Genomic DNA, 25059 nt, shown 5'->3' on the forward strand with positions numbered 1-25059 from the left:
TGTCTCCCTCCTCCTAAGCCCCAGCTATGACTCTATGCCCTTGTATGCAGGGAAATCTGTGTGAGCTTTTAAGCCTGTGCTCAGACCTCTCTCTCACCCCTGCAGGGCCTTGAGATGCCAGCTGAAAGCTGCTATGACCCTGCCTTATGCGGCCATGCACAACCAGCGGTGCCCCCTCCCAGCTATGGGCCGTGCACAGAGATGGGGGACTGTTCGATTTCCTACAGCCATCCTGCTCCACCATACGAGCGCCCCTTCCCAGAAACTCTGCCAGGCCCTTGCACTGTCTACAGCTACACCGGCATGCTGATCTCGTCCTCCCTTGAGCCTCCTGGACCTGCCATTCTGGGCGAATGTAAAGGGGCACCAGGGATGGTGCTGCAGAAGGACTTGGCCAGTTGCTATGGGCCACAAGGCCCTTGCAAGCCCCAAGAGGACTTGGAATCAGACTCTGGCTTGTCCCTTAACTACAGCGATGCAGAGTCCCTAGAAGCAGAGGGGCTGGAGAGGGCAGAGTATGCACCACTGTACCCCATGGACCATGCACCACCCTACCCAATGTTGCCCCCTGTGCCAGAGTTGCCCTGCGCCAACCCACCCCTGGAACATTCTTTGGAGAAAGGGCGGAGCCCACGTGGGGAGCTGGTGGGCAGTCGGGATGAGCGGCGGGCCCTTGCCATGAACATCCCCTTCCCAGTCGAGAAGATCATCAACCTGCCGGTGGACGACTTCAACGAGCTGGTGACACGCTTCCCGCTGAGCGAGCCTCAGCTGGCTCTGATCAGAGACATCCGCCGGCGCGGCAAGAACAAAGTGGCGGCTCAGAATTGCCGCAAGCGCAAGCTAGAGACCCTGGTTCACTTGGAGCAGGAGCTGGAGGAGCTGAGCTGCGAGCGGCAGCGGCTGCTACGGGACCGAGGAGAGTTTAACAGGACCCTGGCGCTCACCAAGCAAAAGTTGGGGGCTCTCTACCACCAAGTCTTTTGCATGTTGCGTGATGAAGCTGGCAACACTTACTCCCCTGAAGAGTATGTGCTGCAACTCGCTGCAGATGGCGGTGTCTTTCTGGTACCACGAAATAACCAGCCAGACAACCCCATTGACTGAACAGAGCAGATTCTGGTGGGAGGAATTGCAGGGATTGAATAGACCCAAGATAAGCAACCCTGCACTGTTTTCAAGGAGACTCAAGGAGCCTCCACCTCAGGCTTTGAAGCTACCCAAATAGAGGAGCACGGTCTATTGCAAGCCACATGGCAAATGAACGCATATACATGTTTTTAACTGAACAAATGCCATTGCTTCTGAACTTAAAAGTGCTTATGACTGTATCTAGGCCGTTCTTTAAATACACAACCGATTTACAGAATGGGGAGAGGGAAACCGCTCTGGGAGCTTGAAGGCAACTAGAATCTATCCAAAGAACTATTGACCTAGCCAAACTAATCACTTTTGTTAGCTTGACATTATTTGCTTCATCCACACACCATTTCTAAGGTTAGTCTTTCCCAGAGATTGTTTATTGAAGGCAGTACAGTTGTACCTTGGATCTCAAACAGCTTAGTTGCTGAATGTTTCAGCTCCCAAGCAATTGAAAACTGGGAGTGTTCCGGTTTTTGAAAGCCAAATGTCCAGTGCAGCTTCCACTTGGCTGCAGGACTCCCAGAAGGCATTGTTTGGCAACCAAGCTACGACTGTATTCCCAGACCATTATGGCAGGGAGTGGGGGAAGCTCAAGCCAGGGACCAACCAAATCTTCTTCCAAGCCTCTTTATATGGCCCTCTGAAAATTATGCACGGCCTTGTGCTTTATACCTCAAGTGCTGCCTCAGTGAAACATGCCCAAGAATTCTTGCTTACCTCAGTGGAAAGGTTGCATTGAGTGTGAAATTTGCCTACTGGCAAGGGGGTTGGACTAGATGACCCTTGGGCCCCTTCCAACTCTTAAGATTCTATTATTCTACTGTGCAAAAGCAAACTTGCATTCACTGTTCCTCCTACTTTTGCCCCTGCCCCCACCCACCCACTGGCATGCAGCACAAAGACTGAAAAAAGATCTGTATGGTGGTGTTAGATCTGTCTCCTAACAAAAGGTATAGCAACTCGTTTAATTCTGATCAGAATTGTATTTGTGGCAAGGAAAAGGAACACTGCATGTTCTCAGGTATTTCTGTAAAAGGGGGCGTTATGGGCAGGGTTAGTGCTTACTACACATTGCGATGAGGGCTCAACGCATATCAACAGTACCTACAGATTTCTCCAGCCACCCTGCCTTCCTGGTCTTGGGAAACTACAAGGTCTCTAGAACAGTGATGGGAAACTTAAGGTCTTCCAGATGATGGACTTCAGCTCACAACAAGCTCAGGAAGCAAGCCCAATGGCCACTGATGTTGGGAACTGGGAGTCTAGCACAGAGGGCCTGTTTCTTAAATTTACTCTAGAGGGCCAAATGAATTGGCACTAGTGGAGTTGAATCCAGTGTTTCTCAAAAGGGGTTGCAGAATATTAAGATCAGGGGTAGGGGAGTGCTTCCAAAATGTAAGTGGAAAAAATAGGAGCCACTTTTACCAGGAAAACCCACTGTTTACTGTTGAATCAGAACAAACATCAATCCACAGAAAATCCAACTGATATTTGTTCCGATTCAGTGGTGAACAGGTTTTCCTGCAGAAAGTGTAAAGTGTAAAGACACACACAAAAAAACCCCCAGACCTGTGCGTAGAAATTATGAGACAAAAGTGAGTGAACCCTTCCACAAAAAAACTGCATGAAGGAACCAAAATGGTTCTATGACCCGTGCTCTGCTAGAATAAATTATGCAAGCCTATTTGACTAAGGCTCAGGAAAGAGCAGAGGCTTTTAAGACCCAGATACTGTCCTGGGATCTTACTGTCACTTCCAGATTGTCAAGGCGCAGTACAAAATTGTTTTAAGCCAACTACATATTACAAACCTGAGTTTTAGCAGGGAGGCTAGCTTGTGACTCAAGAAGTTTGAAGCCTCTGTAAATGCTACAACAGCTTATGGGACAGGCTTGCACTAGCTCTGGCAGATTGCCCATTGCTCTTTACCCATGGAAATCGACAATATAATGTGGTCTCTTAAAATGCATGCTGCTTTCCAGAATTACAGGCCACCTGCATCCCCCAGAATAAGTGTACCAGGGTGTTGGGCAGAACACGCTTGTGCAGGAGAGGACTGTGGCATCAAAGTACATCTGGCCTGCAAAGCAGCATGGCCACTCATAATGTGTAAATAAGTTGCACTTAAATCTTTCTACAGAATAAACTTGTTTGGTTAAATCGTGCCTCATGTTGCATTTCCCTTTGCATTGTAGCATCAGTATTTTAAGTCATTTTGGTTTTGTGCATCAAAGGTTTGTGGGGCGGTTGTGTTTTACAAACCCGAACGAACTGGTTGCTAGAGCAAATACATACACCCAATGTATTTCAGGGAAGCAGGATGATTTCAACAAAGCTGTGTGTGCACTGTGTAAGGAGCAGAGCGCCTCAACCGAGTTATCTGTGTCCGTCCCTGCTTGAAAAACGAGGCTCAGAAATGCAAATAATGCTCATTTTATTAAGATGGGGGTTTTGGCCCCAGTCATTTTATTTATGGAAGGGAGAAACTGTAGGTGTCGAGCACCTGAAATCTGAAGACATAACTGTAGGTCTACTTCAATAAATTCTGCAATGAAAAGTGCACAATGAAGTAGAGTTCAACCCTGTTTTTATATGAAGGCCAAGAAGGCTGTGTCAGAATATTATGGAATTCACTAGTGCCTTATAAGTTGACAACTCTGAAAATGCAACCCAGTTGCTACAAAAAAATTTACTTAGCAGCTATTCACATGAATAGTTTATGTATATAGCTACCCAGTAGCCATTTGAACTTTCTTGGAAAGCTTTGTGGTACGTGAAGTTGAAGAGTCCTGCAAGAAAAGAACAAAGGATGAAACACAGGGAACATTTGAACACACATTTGTATTACTCTTCATTCCTAGATTCAGCCTAGTATTTGCCTATCAATCTAGAAATAAAACAAAATACTGGAATCCACTGAAAGTTAGCCCAGTTGATTAAGAGCAGGCATGTCCAAAGTCCGTTTTGTGGGCCTAATCCTGCCCGTCGGTCAGTTTAATCCGGCCCATGGCAGTTTATTTCCTGGGGTAAAAATCCTAAAAAAAAAAACCTCAATAACTTTGGTCGGCCCTCATGGCCCTTCACTTCATCAAATCTGGCCCTCTTTGAAAAAAGTTTGGACACCACTGATTCGAGTGTGTGGTGCTCATACTGCCACAGTTATAGGTTCATTCCGCATAGCAACTACCTGGCATATTTCTTCATTGCAGGGGGTTGGACTAGATCAGGCATAGGCAAACTCGGCACTCCAGATGTTTTGGGACTACAATTCCCATCATCCCTGACCACTGGTCCTGTTAGCTAGGGATCACGGGAGTTGTAGTCCCAAAACATCCGGAGGGCTGAGTTTACCTATGCCTGGACTAGATGATTCGTGGGTCCCTTCCAACAATTCTATGATTCTATCCTACAGCTAACTATCAAGTGCTTCTTGTATTTTATTGTGCCCAGTCACTTCACCACATTCTGCCTCACCCACCTTCTTAGGATTGGTTGGTTTTACCTTTTAAACAGAAAAGGAGATTCAGGGGCATCCTAGTCCATTTGTCTTGGGAGCAGGTGTTTTAGCACTTGACAGCTCTTCTCCTATAAAAAGGAAGATGTGTTAAAATACTCAATACGACCTCACCCTATTACATTTAACAGGTACTTTGCATGGGAGTCCCCTCCCCCCAAAGTAGTCTGCATTTATTGCAGTATAGCCAGTGCATTGTGGTACTGTGCTTTTATAAGTCCACAAGGCTACCCGAGGAGGAGATAAGAGGCAGTGCTTTCATTAAGTACATTTCATCACCCATGTTGTGACTAATTTTTTTAAATAAAAAAAATATGCAAGTCAATATTATGTTCTACCCATCTAATGCTTATTTTACAGCACTGGGAAAAATTTAAGTAGCTCAACTAGTATTTACAAGGTAAACTCAGCCTCTGAGAAAAGTTTAGCAGGATAACAAAACTGTATAGGACATAAGTAAAATCTGTTCTTACCTACCAGTACAGTAATATAACCTTTCCTTCCTTCTGCGTCTGACTGCTAGTCCTAAGAGCAAGGATCCTTACTCTCGTCTGCCTCCTTCCGGTGGTCACTGAGCACTTTTCTAGTCAGCAGAAGCCTGCACCTGGCTTATCTGTCCACTCGACTCAACACGCGTCTACTCTCAGCTGTGGTAGCGTCTGAGCTGGAAGCCATTCGGAGCTATGCTTGCTAGCCGTTCCTAGTAGCTCAACCATCTGCAAGCCTCCCGGATTTTGTAACGCTACTTAGTTTTCGGATCCTGGCGTGCTCTCCTCTGTTGTGGTTATGCTACCATGCCAAAACCGAGCATTACTTCGTGAATCCTGAGGTCTCGTCTCCCTCAACAGAATAAGGATCCGCCTGCTATTGCAAACTCAGCCACGTAAAAACCCATCAGGACTATCAGTTTTGCATTCTAAATTAAGCCATTCACCAGTCAAACAAAATGATATATATACAAACACCATTGCAGCTTTAGAAAAAGGTTTAAGCACACGTTAAAACTGGTCTTATTTCAACAAGAGGCTAGGATGGAAATCCTTCATAAGGTGTGCTCAGGTCTCAGTGAAGATTAACTGGACCAATATACTAGGGTTTCCCAAACTTGGGTCTCCAGCTGTTTGTGGACTACAATGCCTACCATCGTTGGCCACTGGTCCTGCTAGCTAAGGTTGATAGTTGTAATCCAAAAACAGCTGGAGACCAAATATTGGGAAAACCCGCACTATACAAACCCTCCCACCCTCCACTTTTAAGTGCAGTTTTGGCTCCACCTCACAGAATGGAAAGGTAGACCAGAAAGCAGTTTTAAATCATTACAGCCAAGAGGCCAATATTCTACTGTCAACTGCACTGGGGAGGGAGAAATGCCTGGAACTGTTTCTTCAAAAAGCAAAATACACACTATCCCCAAAATGGGCTGCAGAGTTCCAGTGCATCTAAGCCACTATGTGAGACAGAACGTATTGGCTGTCCCACTCAGATTAGATGATGTAGGAATAATGAAGTTACCAAAGTGCTTTTAGCAGGCAAGTAGTTGTTTTCAATGCCCACAAGACTAAGGCCCCATCTGCACTATACCATTCAAAGCAGTACCATCCCACTTTAAGTCATTATTTTCCCCAAAGAATCCTAGGAACTGCCATTTGTTAGGGGTGCAATCCCTTAACCAAAAGGACCCCAGGATGCTTTGGGGAAAAGCCATGACCATTAAAGTGGCATGATGCTGCTTTAAATGTTTAATGCAGATGGGGCCTTATTTAGCTTTACTTTATTAATCCAAAGAATTTAAAAGCATTAAAGCTGACAGAAAAGAGCTGCTCTTCCTAGACAAGGCCAGGAAACTGGAGGAGCCTTGTTTCACATGTGCACTGCTTTTCTTAGGCACCAGCGTTAACCAATGGCCCTATGGAGTTTTCCTGCATTCTAACCAGGAAAGCTTTGTTTATTAACCCAGCAAGAACGTTCAGGCCCATTTCTTTTATATGCTGCAATGTTGCATCCCATCAGCACAAGTATTTCCACTTGCACAACAGAAATCCCCATCTGTTCAAGGGTTTGTGAGCAGATTTGGGTAGGAGAAGGGGAGGAGAGTTGTTACACATGGAAATTCTTGTACTGGTGGTTCACTTCACAGCACTATTTTAAACACAACTGCTTCCAGTAAAAAATTCTAATCAACCATAAAGACAGAGGCTACACAACTGTGGAGTCTTTACCCAGATCTACAGCTTTTAAAAGCTTTTGCCCAACATACACAAACTAATATAATTCTGGTGTCTAGCTATTTAGTAAAGAACTCAACTTGTTTTGTTCCAATCTTCCCCAGTTAACTAGGATGCTCAATGCCTTCTTAATAATTGTAGTATTTCACAGACCAACCCCAAACATTTAGCTAGGAGCAGATGAGAAGTCATATTTTACTAGCCTCATCGGTTATGGAAACAAATCCCACCCCCATTAGGAACAGGTTGCAAAAACCATTTGGACCTGGCATTAGCTCCAGTATTGGAGATTTTATAACCCTCAGCAGACTCAATCAACTAGCCCTGGCTTTAAGACTTTTAAAAGGTGTGGAATTTAAAAATGTGCAGGGCTGATACTGGTAGCGTATCTGTGGCAATCCAGAACCAGCTAGATTTCACAAGTATCACAGCATACCCCAGTATAAATATTACTACTATGAGTCCAAAGTGCCATTTCAAGGGTTCAATGGCAGGTGCTTATACTGCCATTGCAATTGTGGGCAGCATTGCTATTTGGTCTTTGTTACGGTATTATAGTAGACCTGTCAACAGGCATTGACACCCTTTAAACTAAGCCTGCACAGCAACTATGCAGCTAAAACCAGTACATATTGACTTACAGTGAAACTTAACTTATACACGGCACATTTTAAAAAAGACACATTTATTCAGCGTCATGATCAGTCTATTACAGTTAGCAATCAACAGCATGGGTGTGGAAAAAAATAATCATCTACATAAAACCCTTGTTGGAATGCTTTGCACTTTCCACAGAACACAAAAACTAAAATATCCTGTTACAGATAGTCACAAATACAGTCCTGATGTTTGCAAACAAGCGCTTGTCTAACACATGTCTTCATGAGGCAGTTCTACCCTGCCACAACTGTGTTTGGCTGAGTTCACAACTGTGGTAACCTGTAGCTTCCCTGTCACTTCTCTGGCTCTCCTCTCCTGCTAAGCTTTGTTTCCTGTTGAATAATACGGAATAAAGTTGTTAATCTAAACACATTTGAGACTCAAAGCTACAATCCAATAGCAAGCTTCTTCCCACCGACTGCCAATCCATATATTAGCTTTTAACATCTGTATTTTAGTCCAAGTAAGCTTAAACTACAATAACTTTGCTCAGCTAAATTAAGAGTTACAATTAAATTTCATCAGCACTGCATATTTCTTCAGTGGTTAAAAGGAAGATTCTTACCTAGGAATTAAAACCGCCTTCCGCCGCCATAGCTACTGCCACTACCAGAGCCACCGTAGCCACCTGAAATAATCAAAGTTGCATTTTCAGAGAGGTGCATAGACTTATCCCCCCCCCCCCCGCAATCCCTGTGATCAAGGAACAAAACAGAAGTTCATGCGGTTCAACTTTACTACAGTTTTAAGATGCCTACCCCCACTTCCACCATATGGCCCAGAGCTCCTGCCTCCAAAGTTTCCTCCTTTCATGGGCCCAAAGTTTGAAGACTGGTTGTTGTAACTGCCAAAGTCATTGTAGCTTCCACCTCCTCCAAAGCTGCTTCCTGTATAGAGTAAGAAGCAATGATTTTCAACAAGTTACTTGCATCTACCAAACTAGGAACAATTTGCCATCCCTGTCTATTATACCCAGCATCACATGAAGATATACATACTGCTTATCTTCTCCAGAGACAATTTTGCAAAATGCGGAATTACATTGTCTACCCTAGGTGGTCTTTTTTATTTAAGCTACTGCATTCAAAAAGTGCCGTATTAAAAAAAATAAAAATCAAAGCATAAAGATCCCCTGCTACCAACACAAAAAGTTCAGTTAACCCAAAGCAGTCTCATGTGTGCATCAAGACCTTTAAAGCTTATACTCACTGCAGTCATAAAAGGCAATATTGAAATATACAAGGATTGGCATTCATAGACTTTTTTGTATTTAGTCCTTTTGACAGGATCATCTTTATGTCTCTTTGCCTTGAAGCATGCCAGTTAGCTCAGTTGGTTAGTCTGATACTGATAATGCCAAGATCACAGGTTTGATCTCCTTGGTGGCCACCTGCATATTCCTGCATTGCAGGGGGTTGATTACATGGCCTTCTGAGTGTCCAATTCTGCTTCTATTATTCTAGTTGCTACTATTTTAATTAAGTGAAGATGTAGAGGATTTGCCATATGGCAACAGGTACTGAAGCAAATGTGAAATTTAATGCCAAGACCACACTGGGAATTTGTCAAAACCAAAGTAATGATCCGCACTGTGCATGCAGCTGATTATTTTACCACCCAAATGTAACACTTACCACCACTGCCGCCACCAAAGCCGCCACCTCCATTGTTATAGCCGTCATAGCTGCCACTGCTGCCATAACCTCTGCTTCCTCCAGAGTATCCGGGTCCACTACCTCCATAGCCTTTAAGAAAAGGACATGTTCTTGTTCACAGCATAAAGTTCTCAATTTTCATGTGTGGGGAAATTTTTTTTAAGAACTTGAAGAGGAAGGGAAGCTGGGGAAGGTATCAAAGATTACCTCTCCCCCAACCGCAGGTTTATCCATTGCCAGCTGTCATGGGGGAGGGTCCAGTTAGGCTGCTGGGTTTTGATAATAGTCTTTTGATGTTAAGTGCCTTTCAATTTAATTTATAAGCCACTTTGGAAAGATCTGCATCCTCAAAGCACAGTTGATGCAAACTTACCATCATTGCCAAACCCATTGTAGCCATCTCCGCTGCCTCCATAGCCGCCGCCACCACCACCTCCGCCACTGCGACTGCCAAACCCTCCTGAGAAAGAGAACTGTTAGTACCGGGATCAGTTCATTAAGATGACGGGTGATTAAATTTTAGCTGATTTATTAAAATACAGCTATTATAAACACATTCAAAGCAGGCTACGAAGAAAACATTTTCCAACCATTTCTCTAACTATCTTTCTAGAGAAGTTAAGCAAGTTATTCCTGCAAATCCTCAACCAGAATACAGAGGTCTGGGAATTTGTCTTCTAGATGAGTTCTTATACCTTAAAAAACAGACAAACAACCAAGCTGGGGCATTGCTCCTTTATTTCTTGTAGCATGGTAGTTAAGCTGATGTTACAACCCACCTCAAATCAGGCTAAAAACTAGTAGGGATTCCTGACCAACCAGCTGAAGACCAATGTTCTGGCTGGTATACCCCTCCTGCACAAGAGATAGGTAAATATGAACATGCAACTTCCATCTATTGGAATCAATAACTAGACACTGAAATAAGGTTTCTTTTCCCATTTTAGTACAGTTGGCTTTGGGGTGGGTTATAAAACATGAGCCCTGGACAGATTCTTTGGAATAAGTATTTGAATGCGTTGAAGCCCTCGTGTCAACATTAAATCTTGAAAGTAACCAGTAAAATTGTCCTTACCACGGCCACCAAAGCTGCTGCCACGGTTGAAGTTCTCACCACCGCCAAATCCGCCTCCACGGCCACTCCCAAAGCTGCCAGAGCTACTACGACCTAACAAAAAGAAGAACAATGTTCAGCACTACAAAGAGGCACTAGAAGTCTAGGTTCATTTCAATCAAAGCCACAAAACTCACCTCTTTGGCTGGATGAGGCACTGGCCATTTCCTGCTTTGACAAGGCTTTCCTGACTTCACAGTTATGCCCGTTCACAGTATGGTATTTCTGAACTATATAAAGAAGACAAAGTGTTGTCAGTATTTCCCTTGCTGTCAATATTTCCCTTGCAAATCTAAAACTGGAAGTCAAACCAACTCAAATAATACACTTACTGACAATTTTGTCCACAGAGTCATGGTCATCAAAAGTAACAAAGGCAAACCCCCTCTTCTTGCCACTGCCACGGTCAGTCATTATTTCAATAACTTCAATTTTGCCATACTGTTCAAAGTAGTCCCTTAAGTGGTGCTCTTCTGTATCTTCTTTAATTCCCCCAACAAAGATTTTTTTTACTGTTAAGTGGGCTCCAGGCCTTTGAGAGTCCTAGAATAAGACAGGATAAATGCAATGTTAGGTTTGGATTATCAATTGTGAGCCAGTAGCTATCATTTTATTCTCCCAATCACTGCTCTGCAACTCTCTGTACTGGAGAAAGCTATCATACAAAAAGCATGTTTAGGTTAAGTTGAAGACTGGTGTATATTTTACATCAAGGCTATGTGCTGTAGTTCAGAGACAGCCAACAGATGCTCTTTAGAGGTTGTGGGACTATGAATTCCAGCTGGAGAGCACCACAAGTATGCACCACTGAATTTGGGGTGGGTGGGTGAGAAGGACACTTCTAAATAAACATGAATTGCTCCACACTAAACAAATCCTATGTATTCAGAACCAGGAATTGACCAGAGCCACATACTGGATTACAGCATTACATGAATACCAACCAACAGAATAGTTGCTCTTTTGGCCATGTAAAATATAGCAATGCACAGGGACCCTGCATACCACCAAAGACTTTCATGATTAACTATAATGGTTGGGGGGAAAAACAAAAGGATGCAACAGGTTAAATATTCCATGACCTACTGGCACTGAAAGTATAGTTTTAATTACATCGTACCTTCCCTATCGTAAGCGGATTTAAATCCAATAAACCAAACACTGCACTAAAAAAAGGTCATCAGTGAACTGAGAATGGTATTAATATAGTTGCTTTAACTGCAGTTCTGGATAACCAGATACGTACATGAACACAATGTTTATGGTCTTCAGCTACATGAAACTAATACAGTGGTACCTCGGGTTAAGAACTTAATTCATTCCGGAGGTCTGTTCTTAACCTGGGTACCACTTTATCTAACGGGGCCTCCTCCTGCTGCTGCGCCGCCGCATTATTTCTGTTCTCATCCTGAAGCAAAGTTCTTAATCCAAGGCACTATTTCTGGGTTAGTTGAGTCTGTAACCTGAAGCGCCTGTAACCCAAGGTACCACTGTACAGCACTTTGGCACATTCCTCACTAGTGCAGCTGACAGCAGCTCTCACCTCTCTGGATACAGCTCTTTTTGGTTCAACAACTCTCCCATCAACTTTGTGGGGCCTGGCATTCATGGCAGCATCAACCTCTTCCACTGTTGAGTAAGTGACAAATCCAAAGCCCCTGGAGCGCTTAGTGTTTGGGTCTCTCATCACCTAGGATAAAAAAGCCAAGTCAGATTATTTCACTTTGTTCTAAGGATACAATACACATCATAGCATGCCATGGAATGCATGATTCTTACAGGAATCAAAAACATTCATTTGTCTTGGGTAATGCCATCTACAGTACCAAGTTAGAAACGTCCTCAACAAAATTAAAAGCCAATCCCCATATGAAAACTTACCACACAGTCTGTAAGTGTGCCCCATTGTTCAAAATGATTGCGAAGGCTTTCATCTGTCGTCTCGAAACTTAGGCCGCCAATGAAAAGTTTGCGCAGCTGTTCAGGTTCCTTGGGGGACTGAAAAAGAGAAGAGTAGGGAAATATAGAACAAGGAAGGTGGCACTGCAGGACTCTCCCATCGAACTACAGCTTCATGTAGATAAGCAAGCCTACTAATGCACAATAATCCCTGGATGAGATAGCACACTTGTTACCCATTTCCCTGCTAGCACCCTAACTGCTATCAACATGCCAGCAAAACTTCTCAACAAGAGTAGGGGCACACTCCAGTCCTGCATTTGTCACTATTTCATATAATCACTATATCCCAAATAACCAAGGACTGCCTTTTATTCTTGTTCTGATAATACAGCTACCCATTATGATGTAGTAAAGCAATAGGAAATGCATCAGCTATGTATTTTACTGCTTAATTTTCTAACACACAAGTATGCTTTCCAAGTCTTGTTGAGAATATTGCTCTTCCTTCACTTAAATCTGCCCGTCTACAAATAAACACACTTCTAACGAAGACTACAATCTACCTATCAGAATCCATTCCTAAGAAAAGGGAAAAAAAAACCTAAAGGGGGCAGGAAAGCAGCAAGTCTATTTTCAGCTACAGGATGGCAACATTGTAGTATTTTAGGTCTCTTGGCAGAGCCCGAAACTTTGTAGCCCTAAAATGGCCAAGATTTTCAAGCTGTTCGCTAAATAGTAGCGCCCCAAGTTCTACATACCTAGTTGGGAGTAGTGCGCTTACGGAAGGCAGGCCTCCCTACTGAATGATAAACATGCATTATGTACACGAATCCCAAGAAAATGATCACCCAAGAGACAGGGGCGAAAGCGTGAAAGACATCCACGGTTGCAAGGGAAAGTTGGCGAAAGGAGAAACTGGCGACATTTGCGCGGGGGGTGGGGTGGCGGAGAGGCTGCAGACAAAGCAGGAGAGCACGTGGTCCGCGCACGTCCCCCATCCCCCACGCAACTCGAAGAAGGAGAACCGGAGGCCAGTGCGCAGGCGCGCGCCAATCCTCCTGCCCGCAGAGCGCCTCTTCCAGGCGTCGGGGAAGAGCAGCGGTGACCGCCACGCACTGTGAAACATGGCGCCTGCCCTGGAAAGCCAGCGCGCATGCGTAGCCCGAGGGGGGGTGGGGAAAAAAAAGAGGCCAGGCGGCAAAGGAAGGAAGGCCGACCGGAGACTATTAGGCCTTGAAGCAGAAGGCGAGGCAAATGGCGGGGAAAGAGAATATATACATTTTTTGTTCGTTTTAGACTTACTTCGTGAGGAGACATATCGCACCCGTAATCGGACGATCCCTAAAGGCAAAGGAAACATAATTCCACAAAAACAAGCCACAGGTTGAGGGTCGAAAGAATGGAACTAAACCGCCCGTAATCAGGGCTCTTACCTCAGACTTCGACATGGCGGCGGCGTAATTACAGGCAAGGCCTAGCCCGGCTTCCCCACAAAGCGACGCTGCCTCTCGCTGAAGCCGAGACGAAAAGGGGCCGAGTCACCGAGGGCGCCGCCGCCTCACTAGTAACGCCCACACCGGCCCCATTTCATTGGGCAGGCTTCTCGGCTTCGTCGCCTCTCACTGGACAACGGCCAGATTGCTCTGCTTCCATTGGAAGCTCTCGTAGTGACCCCGCCCTTTTCACTCCGTTATCCGTACCCCTCTTGGCTTTCCGTTGGTTGGGTTTCTTGTCACTCTTCCGACTCCGACGGCATTCCCCGCCCTTTACTCCTCAAATAACCAGTCGCAAGAGTTTCTCTTTCATTGGGCAGTTCGGAACGCAGGTTTCTTGCGATTGGCTGGGACCAACGGATACCCTTTTTGGGGGGGTTGGTTAGCTTTTTATACATTCATTCTAATAGAGGCGGGAATTAAGTTGGTATTCCTGAGCGTTTTTTGTGTTGGTGGTTGGTACTGATGAAGGCGCGAGCCGGGCTGGGCTTTGGGGTGCGGGAGGAAAGAGAGTTCAATACGTGCAACTTGCCTCTGAGGCGAGCCTACGCTGAAGCGCGCTGCACACCTTGCGCATGCGTCACAAAGTCTTGCTTCTGACGAATAACGGGGAGGGGAGGAAGGGATTGGGGATAAATGCGCGCGCCTCACGCCGGCGCAGTGAGGCTGGGAAGGGGGCGGAGGGGCTGACGCGTGCGCACTGGACGGGGTTTTTGGCGGGCGTTGCGCAGAAGCGGCGGCTGTGAGGGGTTACAAACCAGGGAGGGGGAAGTTGCTTCCGCTCCGAGCCCGCTACTTTCCCCAGGTGAGCGACCACGGGAAACAATCTTGGCGGGGCCGCGTTACCGGGAGCCAGCGGTTCCGAGGGAGGGGGGCGTGGGTTTTGGCGTGATTGGGGAGCCCGTCCGTGCTGTGAGGTACCGTTGGAAAGGGGGCGGGGCTTGCGCTCTGGGGGGCGGGGCGCTGGAATCTGAGTGACAGCCTCATAGGTCGAAGGGTTGAGGCAGTTGGGAGGGTTAGACCATTGAGGGTCGGGGGGTGGAGTGGCAGCCGGTTTATCCAACGGGGAAGCCGCTTTTGCTTGTGGGGCGGGTGGTTTAGCGTAACTGTTTGATTGGCGCGGAGGATGGCCAATGGCGAGGGGCCTCGGTACTATGGCGCTTTTCTTTAGGAGTGGGAGGCTTTCCCGCCGTGAGCTTTCCCTCAGTCTCACCTACCCCAATTCGTGTCTTTTGTCCCGGCCTGTAATTTTCAAAGCTGTACACCCCCGCGAACTTTTTTTAGAAAAACCTCTTTTAGTCTGCCGTCCACGTTCAGCTCCTTCACGCCGGAGCTTCAAAGATTCAAATGTTTATTCGGCTTTACGCCCATCATGAAACGCAACAACAACAAAACAAATCAAATAAAACAGCGGACACGTACAAGCCACAAATAATATAACACAGTTCACAACTCACAAGGACAAATATTAGCCATTCATAAGAAAAGTTTAAGATTAAAATTAAAATTAAAACTATTTTTTGCACTACACTAAAATCAATATCTGATGTTGTCATAGAAACTTCTTATAGCTATCAATAATAAGCTAACATTCCATTCCGTCTCTTGTAGGAGAGGACGGCTGTTAGGAATTATCAACCTGTAGGGTAATATAAGGACCCACATCTTGAAGAACCCAGGCAAGCTGTAGGTCTACTGGTTTGTCAGCCATAGGCTGGATTATGGAGTTTAGTATACTAGCAGGGGCTGAACTGTACAAAGGGCAGATAAACATAACATGATGTAAAGATAGGTAGCTGTGTTGGTCTGCCATAGTCAAAACAAAATAATAATAAAAAAATTCTTCTAGTAGCACCTTAAAGACCAACTAGGTTAGTACTTGGTATGAGCTTTCGTGTGCATGCACACTTCTTCAGATACATTCTTTATGATGTAAAGACACGCCGGAGAAAGTCTTCGTGCCTTAGTCGCTCGAGGATAAGTGGCTGTGAAGGGCTGGAGTTTTGCCTCTCTTGTTTTCCTCCTGCCGTCTCTGGGGAGTTCGCTGATTCACACGCGCTCCCGACCCCGGAGACAGTCCAAGCCAACCAGCCTTGCACGTTCCCCTCTACTTGAGTTTCCAAAGCCCGAAATCCCAGAAACTTTCCATGAAATATACCCCCCCCAGGGTAGATAGATTTGGTGCCCAATGTATATATAGCACAGGCAAGTTGGGGGGATTTTCGGGTATCATTGTATTAGATTATTATTAATAATAAATAATAAATTTTTATTTATACCCCGCCCTCCCCAGCCAAGACTGGGCTCAGGGCCGCTAACAATAATAGAAACAAGTGGATTAAAATACAATTTAAAAGATTAAGTTAAAACATTAGGATGCAGCCTCTTCATAGGAGGAGAAAGGAAAAAGTAAGCGGGGGAGGGAATCAAACTTGAACTTATTAGTGCTCCGCCTTTTCCCCCTGACTGGACTCAAGGCAGTTTACAACTAAAGAACCGCTGAAAACACAGTGGGAGGAAATAGTCATTTAAAAAAATAAAATACCGTATGTATTTTACGCTCTATAAGACGCACCAGACCACAAGACGCACCTAGTTTTTGGAGGAGGAAAACAAGAAAAAGAATATTCTGAATCTCAGAAGCCAGAACAGCAAGAGGGATCGCTGCGCAGTGAAAGCAGCAATTCCTCTTCCTGTTCTGGCTTCTGGGATAGCTGCGCAGCCTGATTTCGCTCCATAAGACGCACACACATTTCCCCTTACTTTTTAGGAGGGAAAAAGTGAGTCTTATAGAGCAAAAAATACGGTAAACGTTGAGAATTGGGTGTTGAGTGGGAAGTCTGCAAAGGAAGGACATAGTCCACAAACCCAGGTTCACACTTCAGCAAGTTTTGGTGTTGCTATTGTGGTTGCTGTTGGAGAGTAAGGAGCGAAGGGGCCCCCTTCACATTCATTCACATTGCCCCTTCGCAGTTGCTTTGCTTATTCTGATAGCTGGTTGGACTGAAAAAAAAGAGTCCTAAAATAATAATAATGATTTCTTCTTTACAAGACTTCTGTTGGTCTTTACAGCAATTCCATGTTAAGATACTATGCTTGATCCAACATGAGGGAATGAGAGTGCATACTTGGATTTGTTGGCTGCAAGCCATAGAGAATATCTTATTGTGCATAACAATTGATAAAGAAATGTCCAAATATATATGTTACCGTTTTCTCAAATAAAATCAATGTTATTCAATCCAGAGAGCTGGAGTATCTGTAGGTGTAATGGCACTTAATGCTTTGGATTACTGTCGACAGTAAGATTTGAAAATTGGCTTAGCGCTTTTTGTCCAGCTGTTTGTCCCATGAAGAAAGAAAATTAAAATCTTGCTGCACACAGTGTAGGGCTGCAATGTTCTAGTGTGAAGAACAACTATAGTTTTAAATACAACCTCAGCAGTTCACCGAGTCACCTTCCTACTGCTGGGTAGGAGAGCAAGAGAAATCAGGTTTAGTTTTCTTCACACCAGAGCTGAGTCTACACAAAGATCATTAGTGATTTGTGCAGATGATGAATTCATTATGTGTGGATCCCAAGTACAGACATGTTGTAGAATATACATTGAATTATGGGTATCTAGAACTTGAAATGGCAGCTGGGATGCTGAGAAGCTTGTAGTTGGCTCTCAGCCACACTTAGGTGGAAGCTGATTTAAATGAAGTACACAAATGCTGCACATATAGGGGTGACCCTCAGCATAGGTAGAATTTTTTCCATTCTTGCCATCTTGTTTAACTTGGCTGGAAGTAAAAAACTGAGTAATGTGAAGATGAAAGCAGCTATATCTGCTACAAATGGGTAGATAAACAATAAGCAGAGTGGTATAGAGACCTGAAGAGAAGTGACTGCTCAATGTCTTTTTTCAGTGTCTTGTCAGGTATCTAGTTGCTGTGGGTTGCTAGTCCCTGAGAAATGTTGGAAGAGAAGGCTCTAGGCTTTAAAAATAGATTCAAGATCAAAGCTGTCCACTTACTGAAATTCATTTCCTTCCTGAACAAGCTTTCATACTAATAGATACCATAACAAATAAAACATGGTTTGCAGCTAAATAATGCCTTTACATAGACAGAATCAAAACTCTTTGCTCATGTATCCCATGTACATTTTGCATTGTATTTTTTTTCCTGCTTAGAGATAAGACAAGATAGATTTCTCTCTGTACACATGTAAGTCTATTAAGCAAAATCCATTTCCTTGATTAAAGTGGTGAAACCTATGTACATGTGTTGAGAAGTAAATCCCATTGAACAAAGTGGGTGAGTAAACATGTATAAGATTAACTGCAAGTTTTCATAGCTTTCCATGATGCTATGCATCCATGAAGCTATTACTGTGCAAAATAGTATTTCTTCCTGAGATAGAAAGTAATTGCATTTCATTCATAACTTGAAACTGAACACACTGAACTGGTTCGCACTTTACACTAAACCAGAGTTCTAGAATTATGTGCACAAACAGGAAAGAGCTGCTGTGAGCCTGAGGTTTGCACACTTGCCTCTTCCCGCATGGCCAGAAGGAGGATTTGAGCAATTGCACTTAGCCTGAATATTGGCTTGTTGTGGTGACTTGATCTGGTTTATTTCAAAAACACTACTCTGGGCTGTGTCATTTGCAGTACAGTTGTACCTTGGATCCCGAACACCTTGGCACTTGGATGTTTTGGCTCCTGAACGCCGCAAACCTGGAAGTGAGTGTTTCGGTTTGCGAATGTTCTTTGGAACCCGAACATCTGACAGGGCTTCCACGGCTTTCGATTGGCTGCAGAAGCTTCCTGCAGCCAATCAAAAGCCACACTTTGGCTCCAGAACGGATTCTGTTTGACTTCCAAGGTACGACTGTATTTTAAAAAATATACATTGTTTCCCTTGTGGTTTACTTTACTCAAAAATGAAATCTTTAATTCATTCTATTTGGTAGGTAGCTGTGATATTGGTTTTAGGAAGTTTAATGTGTTTCTAGTAAATGTTTAGATTTCCTTTTGAACTAGATTATACAAGACACTTGGGTCTTTAAAAAACGAAATGGTAAAAAAAATCATTTAAAAAAAATCATCTAGTTTGGGGGATGAACTCTTTTTTTAGCCAGACAGCAGAATAGTGATTAGCAAGTCCACCTTTGTCGCCCCATGACTTGAAAAGCACTAAGCTAAACATGCAAATTGTAAATTACTTGTTAATTCTATTCTTTTCTATTCCTCCCCATTTATGAATTGCATTACTTGTACAGTGGTACCTCGGGTTAAGTACTTAATTCGTTCCGGAGGTCCGTTCCTAACCTGAAACTGTTCTTAACCTGAAGCACCACTTTAGCTAATGGGGCCTCCTGCTGCTGCTGCACTGCCAAAGCACGATTTCTGTTCTCATCCTGAAGCAAAGTTCTTAACCCGAGGTACTATTTCTGGGTTAGCGGAGTCTGTAACCTGAAGCGTATGTAACCCAAGGTACCACTGTATACAAGGTGATACTTACATATGCATGCTTGTGTGTATGCAATATGAAAGCTAAATTTAAAGTACCTTAGAATAAGAAAAAAGTAGCAGAATTTAAACATTAAAACGTCTTGGGAAGGTTTTCACTTATTTAAAGTTGCACCATGGGCTTCATCTACCTCTACGGCATGAGAACACGGCCTGGTTCTAGTGGCAGAGAAGATTGTGGCAGCTTCATCGTGTCAGTGGACGCAATTGGTTTTTTTCTTCCTCTCCTTCCCTCTTAAGCCCTCCTTAACCCTGATTTCCTCCAGAAGTTTTCCCAACAATCCAAAACATATTTGGGGAGCAGAGGAAAGGGAAGTCCTGTGTGGGTGGAAGTTGCCATTTACCCATTCAAAATCAATGGAAGCAGGCATCTTTCATTACTGATGCTGTATGTGAGTTTATTCCACAATTGTATATCTACACATGGATACAAAAGTGGAATTTTTGCCCTCATAGTAACAAGAACAATATCCAAAACTCAGGACCCGATTCCTTTTTCAAATTCTGCGCCTTCTCTGTTTGCACAGTAACTGTTGTGAAAATGATAAAATCTTATGCTACAACATAGACTTTTATTTCTTAATGAATCCCCCCCCATATGTTAAAATAGAAGCCAATTAAGTTACAACAGGCAAATTGTCTACTATCATTTACCCTTGTATTTTCTTTTACAATATAACTTTTTTTCTAGTTATTGTATATTGTCTTCCCCAGCATGCTGTCTGAGCACTTCCTGAACAAACAGACAGATCTGCTTATTAACTGTCCAGAGCAACTTGAAATATGCAACCAAACATCTGTATTCCTGATTTGCTGTACTAATAAAACCATTTTCATATCCTACCAGAAGTAATTCAGTAATTTAAGTAGTCGAACTGCAAATGACTTGTGATATTTTTAATTTAAATTACTGCATCTGTCAAAATATTAAATAAATGTTTAAGAACTTGAGCTCTCAATTGTTTTGCAGTCTAGTTCACATCTGCGTTGCTTCTTAGCAAGATGGCTGCTGCTAGTTTGGGGGTCAGAAATGGTCACTGTTTAATATTTTTTGTGGCATACCGAGTTGTTGTTAAAGGTGGTGAGACCATCAAACATCAAAGTTAAACTGGGTGTTTTGAGATAAAATTATTTGTATATGTGCTTTTGCAAAAAGGCAAAATAAATTGCTTCAGGACATTCCAGCATGGTAAATAGTGTAAGATGTGGATGCAAAACTCGCCAAATTACTCATTGGGCTCCAGCGATAGGACACTCTGTATTGTAGTCACATCATTGCCCCACATTTCTTCTTCCTCTCATTCTCTCTTGGCCTACTTCAATCAACAGTGGGTGGGCCAAGAAATTCAAACTGCGTATTGCTAAGCACTTCAGTGGCTTCCGAGGGAAGTACAGTTGTACCTTAGAAGTCGAACGGAATCTGTTCCGGAAGTCCTTTCGACTTCTAAAACTTTTGGAAACCAAAGCTGCAGAATCCACACTAGACATTCAACTTCTGAAAATCATTCGAAAACTGGAACACTCAGTTCCAGGTTTCGATCGTTCAGGAGCCAATTTGTTTGGGAGCCAAGATGTTTGAGATCCAAGGTACGACTGTACAGCATTCATGCACACCTGTACTGAAGTCACTGAAGGATCTGGTTAAAGGCAACAGCATATTGTGGGATTGTGGGAGAAAGAACAAGCCCAATATAAACAAGAAAGCAACTTTTCTATGTGTATTTCTGATACAATATAAAAAATATACTGAACTAATATCCAATGGATTTTAAAAAATATTCTAGTGCAATACTAGCACATCAAAAACCATACTTGATACAAGACCCTACAGAGTTATTTTTACTACATAGTTATGTGTACTACATAGTTTTTTATAGGATATTTTTCTGAACTTATACTGAACAGAATATATAGATGTTTCATGCATGTACCCAAACTTTTGCAACCCCTCGTCCACCACCTCCAGCTGCTTCAAAGTAGGATTCAATGTAGTATTAATATCTGCCAATGAAAGGAAACCCCCAAAAGGCAACCGCTTTTCCAACAAATGGAGAGCTTTTTACTTGTACACAGTGGTATTTAGATCCAGGCCATTATGTCTTGTTTAGCGCAAAGCAACACTTGTGTTTGAAAAGTATTTGACGCTATCCTTCAAATTTATTGGATGTGTGCTTTGTTTAAAATTTACATGATTGCATTACACAACTGATCCAAAATTATGATGGATTTCTCTCTGATCATACCAACTATGTGGGTAGGTTACCAAATTTTCAAACCTCTTTCCAGGTTCTCTTCAAAGTGAACTGAATAAAATGGATGTTATAAGAAATAGTGGGCCTTTTACCACACAGCCACATAGTGGAGTGTAGAATAGGATAATAATAATAATAATAATAATTTATTATTTATACCCCGCCCATCTGGCTGAGTTTCCCCAGCCACTCTGGGCGGCTCCCAATCAGTATTAAAAACAATACAGCATTACATATTAAAAACATCCCTGAACAGGGCTGCCTTAAGATGTCTTCTGAACGTCAGGTAATTCTTTATCTCTTTGACATCTGATGGGAGGGCGTTCCACAGGGCGGGCGCCACTACCGAGAAGGCCCTCTGTCTGGTTCCCTGTAGCCTCACTTCTCGCAATGAGGGAACCGCCAGAAGGCCCTCGGCGCTGGATCTCAGTGTCCGGGCTGAACGATGGGGGTGGAGACGCTCCTTCAGGTATACAGGACCGAGGCCGTTTAGGGCTTTAAAGGTCAGCACCAACACTTTGAATTGTGCTCGGAAACGTACTGGGAGCCAATGCAGATCTCTCAGAACCGGTGTTATGTGGTCCCGGCGGCCACTCCCAGTCACCAGTCTAGCTGCCGCATTCTGGATTAATTGCAGTTTCCGGGTCACCTTCAAAGGTAGCCCCACGTAGAGCGCATTGCAGTAGTCCAAGCGTGAGATAACTAGAGCATGCACCACTCTGGCGAGACAGTCCGCGGGGAGGTAGGGTCTTAGCCTGCGTACCAGGTGGAGCTGGTAGGCAGCTGCCCTGGACACAGAGTTAATCTGCGCCTCCATGGACAGCTGTGAGTCCAAAATGACTCCCAGGCTGCGCACCTGGTCCTTCAGGGGCACAGTTACCCCATTCAGGACCAGGGAATCCTCCACACCTGCCCGCCTCCTGTCCCCCAAAAACAGTACTTCTGTCTTGTCAGGATTCAACCTCAATCTGTTAGCCGCCATCCAACCTCCAACCGCCTCCAGGCACTCACACAGGACCTTCACCGCCTTCACTGGTTCTGATTTAAAAGAGAGGTAGAGCTGGGTGTCATCTGCATACTGATGAACACCCAGTCCAAACCCCCTGATGATCTCTCCCAGCGGCTTCATATAGATATTAAAAAGCATGGGGGAGAGGACAGAACCCTGAGGCACCCCACAAGTGAGAGCCCAGGGGTCTGAACATTCATCCCCCACCACCACCTTCTGGACACGGCCCAGGAGGAAGGAGCGGAACCACTGTATAACAGTGCCCCCAGCTCCCAGCCCCTCTAGACGGTCCAGAAGGATGTTATGGTCGATGGTGTCAAAGGCCGCTGAGAGATCCAGCAGAACTAGGAAACAGCTCTCACCTTTGTCCCTAGCCCGCCGGAGATCATCAACCAGCGCGACCAAGGCAGTTTCAGTCCCATGGTGAGGCCTGAATCCCGATTGGAAGGGATCCAAATGGTCCGTTTCCTCCAGGCGTGCTTGGAGTTGTTCAGCAACCACCCGCTCAATCACCTTGCCCAAGAATGGCAGATTTGAGACTGGGCGATAGTTGGCCAAATTGGCCGGGTCTAAAGATGTTTTTTTAAGAAGCGGTTTAATGACCGCCTCTTTCAGCGGGTCTGGGAAGGCTCCCTCACAGAGGGAAGCGTTCACCACCCCGCAGAGCCCATCGCCCAGCCCTTCCCGGCTCGCTTTTATCAGCCAGGATGGGCAAGGATCAAGGAGACAGGTGGTCGGTTTCACTCGTCCAAGCAGCCTGTCCACATCCTCGGAGGTAACAGATTGGAATTGATCCCATGTAACAGGACCAGACAGAACTCTAGCACTCTCCCGCCCTGGCCCTGCTCCCACGGTGGAGTCTACCTCCTTCTGAATCTGAGCGATTTTATCTGCAAAAAACTTTGCAAAAGCATTGCAGGAGATCTTGGGGTCCCTACCAGGCCCCGTTGGTACAGGTGGTTCTGATAGATTGCGAACCACCTGAAAAAGTCTCCTGCTGCTGTTTTCTGCAGATGCAATGGAGGCGGTGAAGAAGGCCCTCTTCGCCGTCGCCATTGCCACTTGGTAGGCTCGACGTTGAGCTCTAACCCGTGTCCGGTCTGATTCAGAATGAGTTTTCCGCCACCGGCGCTCTAGCCGTCTCAACGATTGTTTCATCACCCTCAGCTCCGGGGAAAACCACGGGGCTGTCCGGGCTCCATGGTGTTGATTTTTAAGATATTTGCATATACTAAACGCTTCAGGAAAAGCTACAGGAACAAAGAATGTTTTCTTCTACATACAGCTCTCTTCTTGTTTTTACCTTCATGATTTAGTGCTTAATCCACACCCCTGAAAAAGTATTTGCACATACAAAAGGGAGTGGCCGAAAAATCTCTCATGGGTTCTTTCCTCCAATAAAAATAAAGAATCTCTTATACTACCAACACCTGCTGGATACTGCAGGAAGCAGCAGCATAAAGCTCCAAAATGTTCAAATCCAGGTTTTAGGACCTAAAGTAACAGCACCTGAGATTTCCATCAAAGGATTGTGTGCAGCACTGAAACCTTTCTGCCATTCCTAGAGTTTAAAAGGCCACAATATGGTGTAATTTAGAGCTGACTTTTTATTTTGAAAATCTCCCTTTCTGTCCTCCCCAGTCACTTGGATCTCCATTATGTAAATTCATCATGTCATATCCAGCATAAATATGCCAGTCTTGTAAATTGGGAAACGGTGGGAGAGCATCTCCTCTTCTATCAACTTTCTAGATTTGTCCAAGATTATCTTTTATCTGTCTCTAGTATTTAAACATGTACCTTTCTGGAGCTCCATAAAATAATTAAAGGACAGATGAATTTGGTGCTCACAGAAAAGCAAGACTGAAACTCATTGGGCACCACAGTTCAAGAAGGACACTGACAAACTGGAACGTGTCCAGAGGAGGGCAACCAAAATGGTCAAAGGCCTGGAAACGATGCCTTATGAGGAACGGCTAAGGGAGCTGGGCATGTTTAACCTGGAAAAGAGGAGGTTAAGGGGTGATATGATAGCCATGTTCAAATATATAAAAGGATGTCACATAGAGGAGGGAGAAAGGTTGTTTTCTGCTGCTCCAGAGAAGCGGACATGGAGCAATGGTTCCAAACTACAAGAAAAAAGATTCCACCTAAACATTAGGAAGAATTTCCTGACAGTAAGAGCTGTTCGACAGTGGAATTTGCTGCCAAGGAGTGTGGTGGAGTCTCCTTCTTTGGAGGTCTTTAAGCAGAGGCTTGACAACCATATGTCAGGAGTGCTCTGATGGTGTTTCCTGCTTGGCAGGGGGTTGGACTCGATGGCCCTTGTGGTCTCTTCCAGCTCTATGATTCTATGATTCTATGACTTCAGCCATGGCCTAGGGTGTGTGAAAGGCTCTTTCCCTTGTGCACAATTGGTTTTTTTGTGGTGCCAAATTGTATGCCAGTCCAGAATGTTCTCCTGATGGAGTAGCTCATTGCTGGCACAAGAGACAGTGAGTTGTATAAGTGGAATGCTGCTTACTGTTCTTTGCATGTAAGTTGCAATGTTCTGCTTAAAATCTTGCTGGT

At 44.3% G+C, this 25059-nt stretch overlaps 3 protein-coding genes across 11 annotated transcripts in view; 2 read left to right on the top strand and 1 right to left on the bottom strand.

Moving 5' to 3' along the window:
• Window positions 1-3302, top strand: part of NFE2 (nuclear factor, erythroid 2) — a 32597-nt gene extending 29295 nt beyond the window's left edge. For both annotated transcript variants that reach the window (XM_081848993.1, XM_081848994.1), the window contains 2 exons: window positions 106-2125; window positions 2254-3302. In XM_081848993.1, the coding sequence (XP_081705119.1) occupies window positions 106-1107 (1002 nt within the window). In that variant the 3' untranslated portion in view covers window positions 1108-2125; window positions 2254-3302. The remainder of the gene's footprint in view (window positions 1-105; window positions 2126-2253) is intronic.
• A 269-nt stretch (window positions 3303-3571) lies between these two features.
• HNRNPA1 (heterogeneous nuclear ribonucleoprotein A1) lies at window positions 3572-13808 on the bottom strand. 5 transcript variants are annotated; one of them, XR_014153183.1, is made up of 13 exons: window positions 13646-13808; window positions 13515-13553; window positions 12192-12308; window positions 11854-12000; window positions 10643-10853; window positions 10448-10540; window positions 10272-10364; window positions 9570-9656; window positions 9176-9286; window positions 8300-8428; window positions 8107-8169; window positions 4645-4727; window positions 3572-3931 (listed from the first exon to the last, which is right to left on the bottom strand). XR_014153183.1 is itself a non-coding variant. In XM_081849031.1 (12 exons), exons 1-11 carry the CDS (start codon window positions 13658-13660, stop codon window positions 8114-8116), a joined length of 1098 nt encoding a protein of 365 aa, XP_081705157.1. In that variant the 5' UTR covers window positions 13661-13808; the 3' UTR covers window positions 3572-4727; window positions 8107-8113. The 5 variants fall into 5 exon arrangements, 4 of the variants coding, with proteins under 4 accessions (XP_081705157.1, XP_081705156.1, XP_081705158.1 ...); XM_081849031.1 differs by having other exon boundaries at window positions 3572-4727; XM_081849030.1 differs by lacking the exons at window positions 3572-3931; window positions 4645-4727 and adding an exon at window positions 7550-7873.
• Window positions 13809-14321: 513 nt separating this feature from the next.
• The window catches only part of CBX5 (chromobox 5), a 55271-nt gene continuing 44533 nt past the window's right edge, over window positions 14322-25059 (top strand). For all 4 annotated transcript variants that reach the window (XM_081849083.1, XM_081849084.1, XM_081849082.1 and 1 more), the window contains exon 1: window positions 14322-14510. The gene's annotated coding sequence lies outside the window, so the exon portion shown is untranslated. The remainder of the gene's footprint in view (window positions 14511-25059) is intronic.

The sequence above is a fragment of the Podarcis erhardii genome (assembly GCF_964252035.2).
Source record: "Podarcis erhardii genome assembly, chromosome: 2".
Taxonomy (NCBI): domain Eukaryota; kingdom Metazoa; phylum Chordata; class Lepidosauria; order Squamata; family Lacertidae; genus Podarcis; species Podarcis erhardii.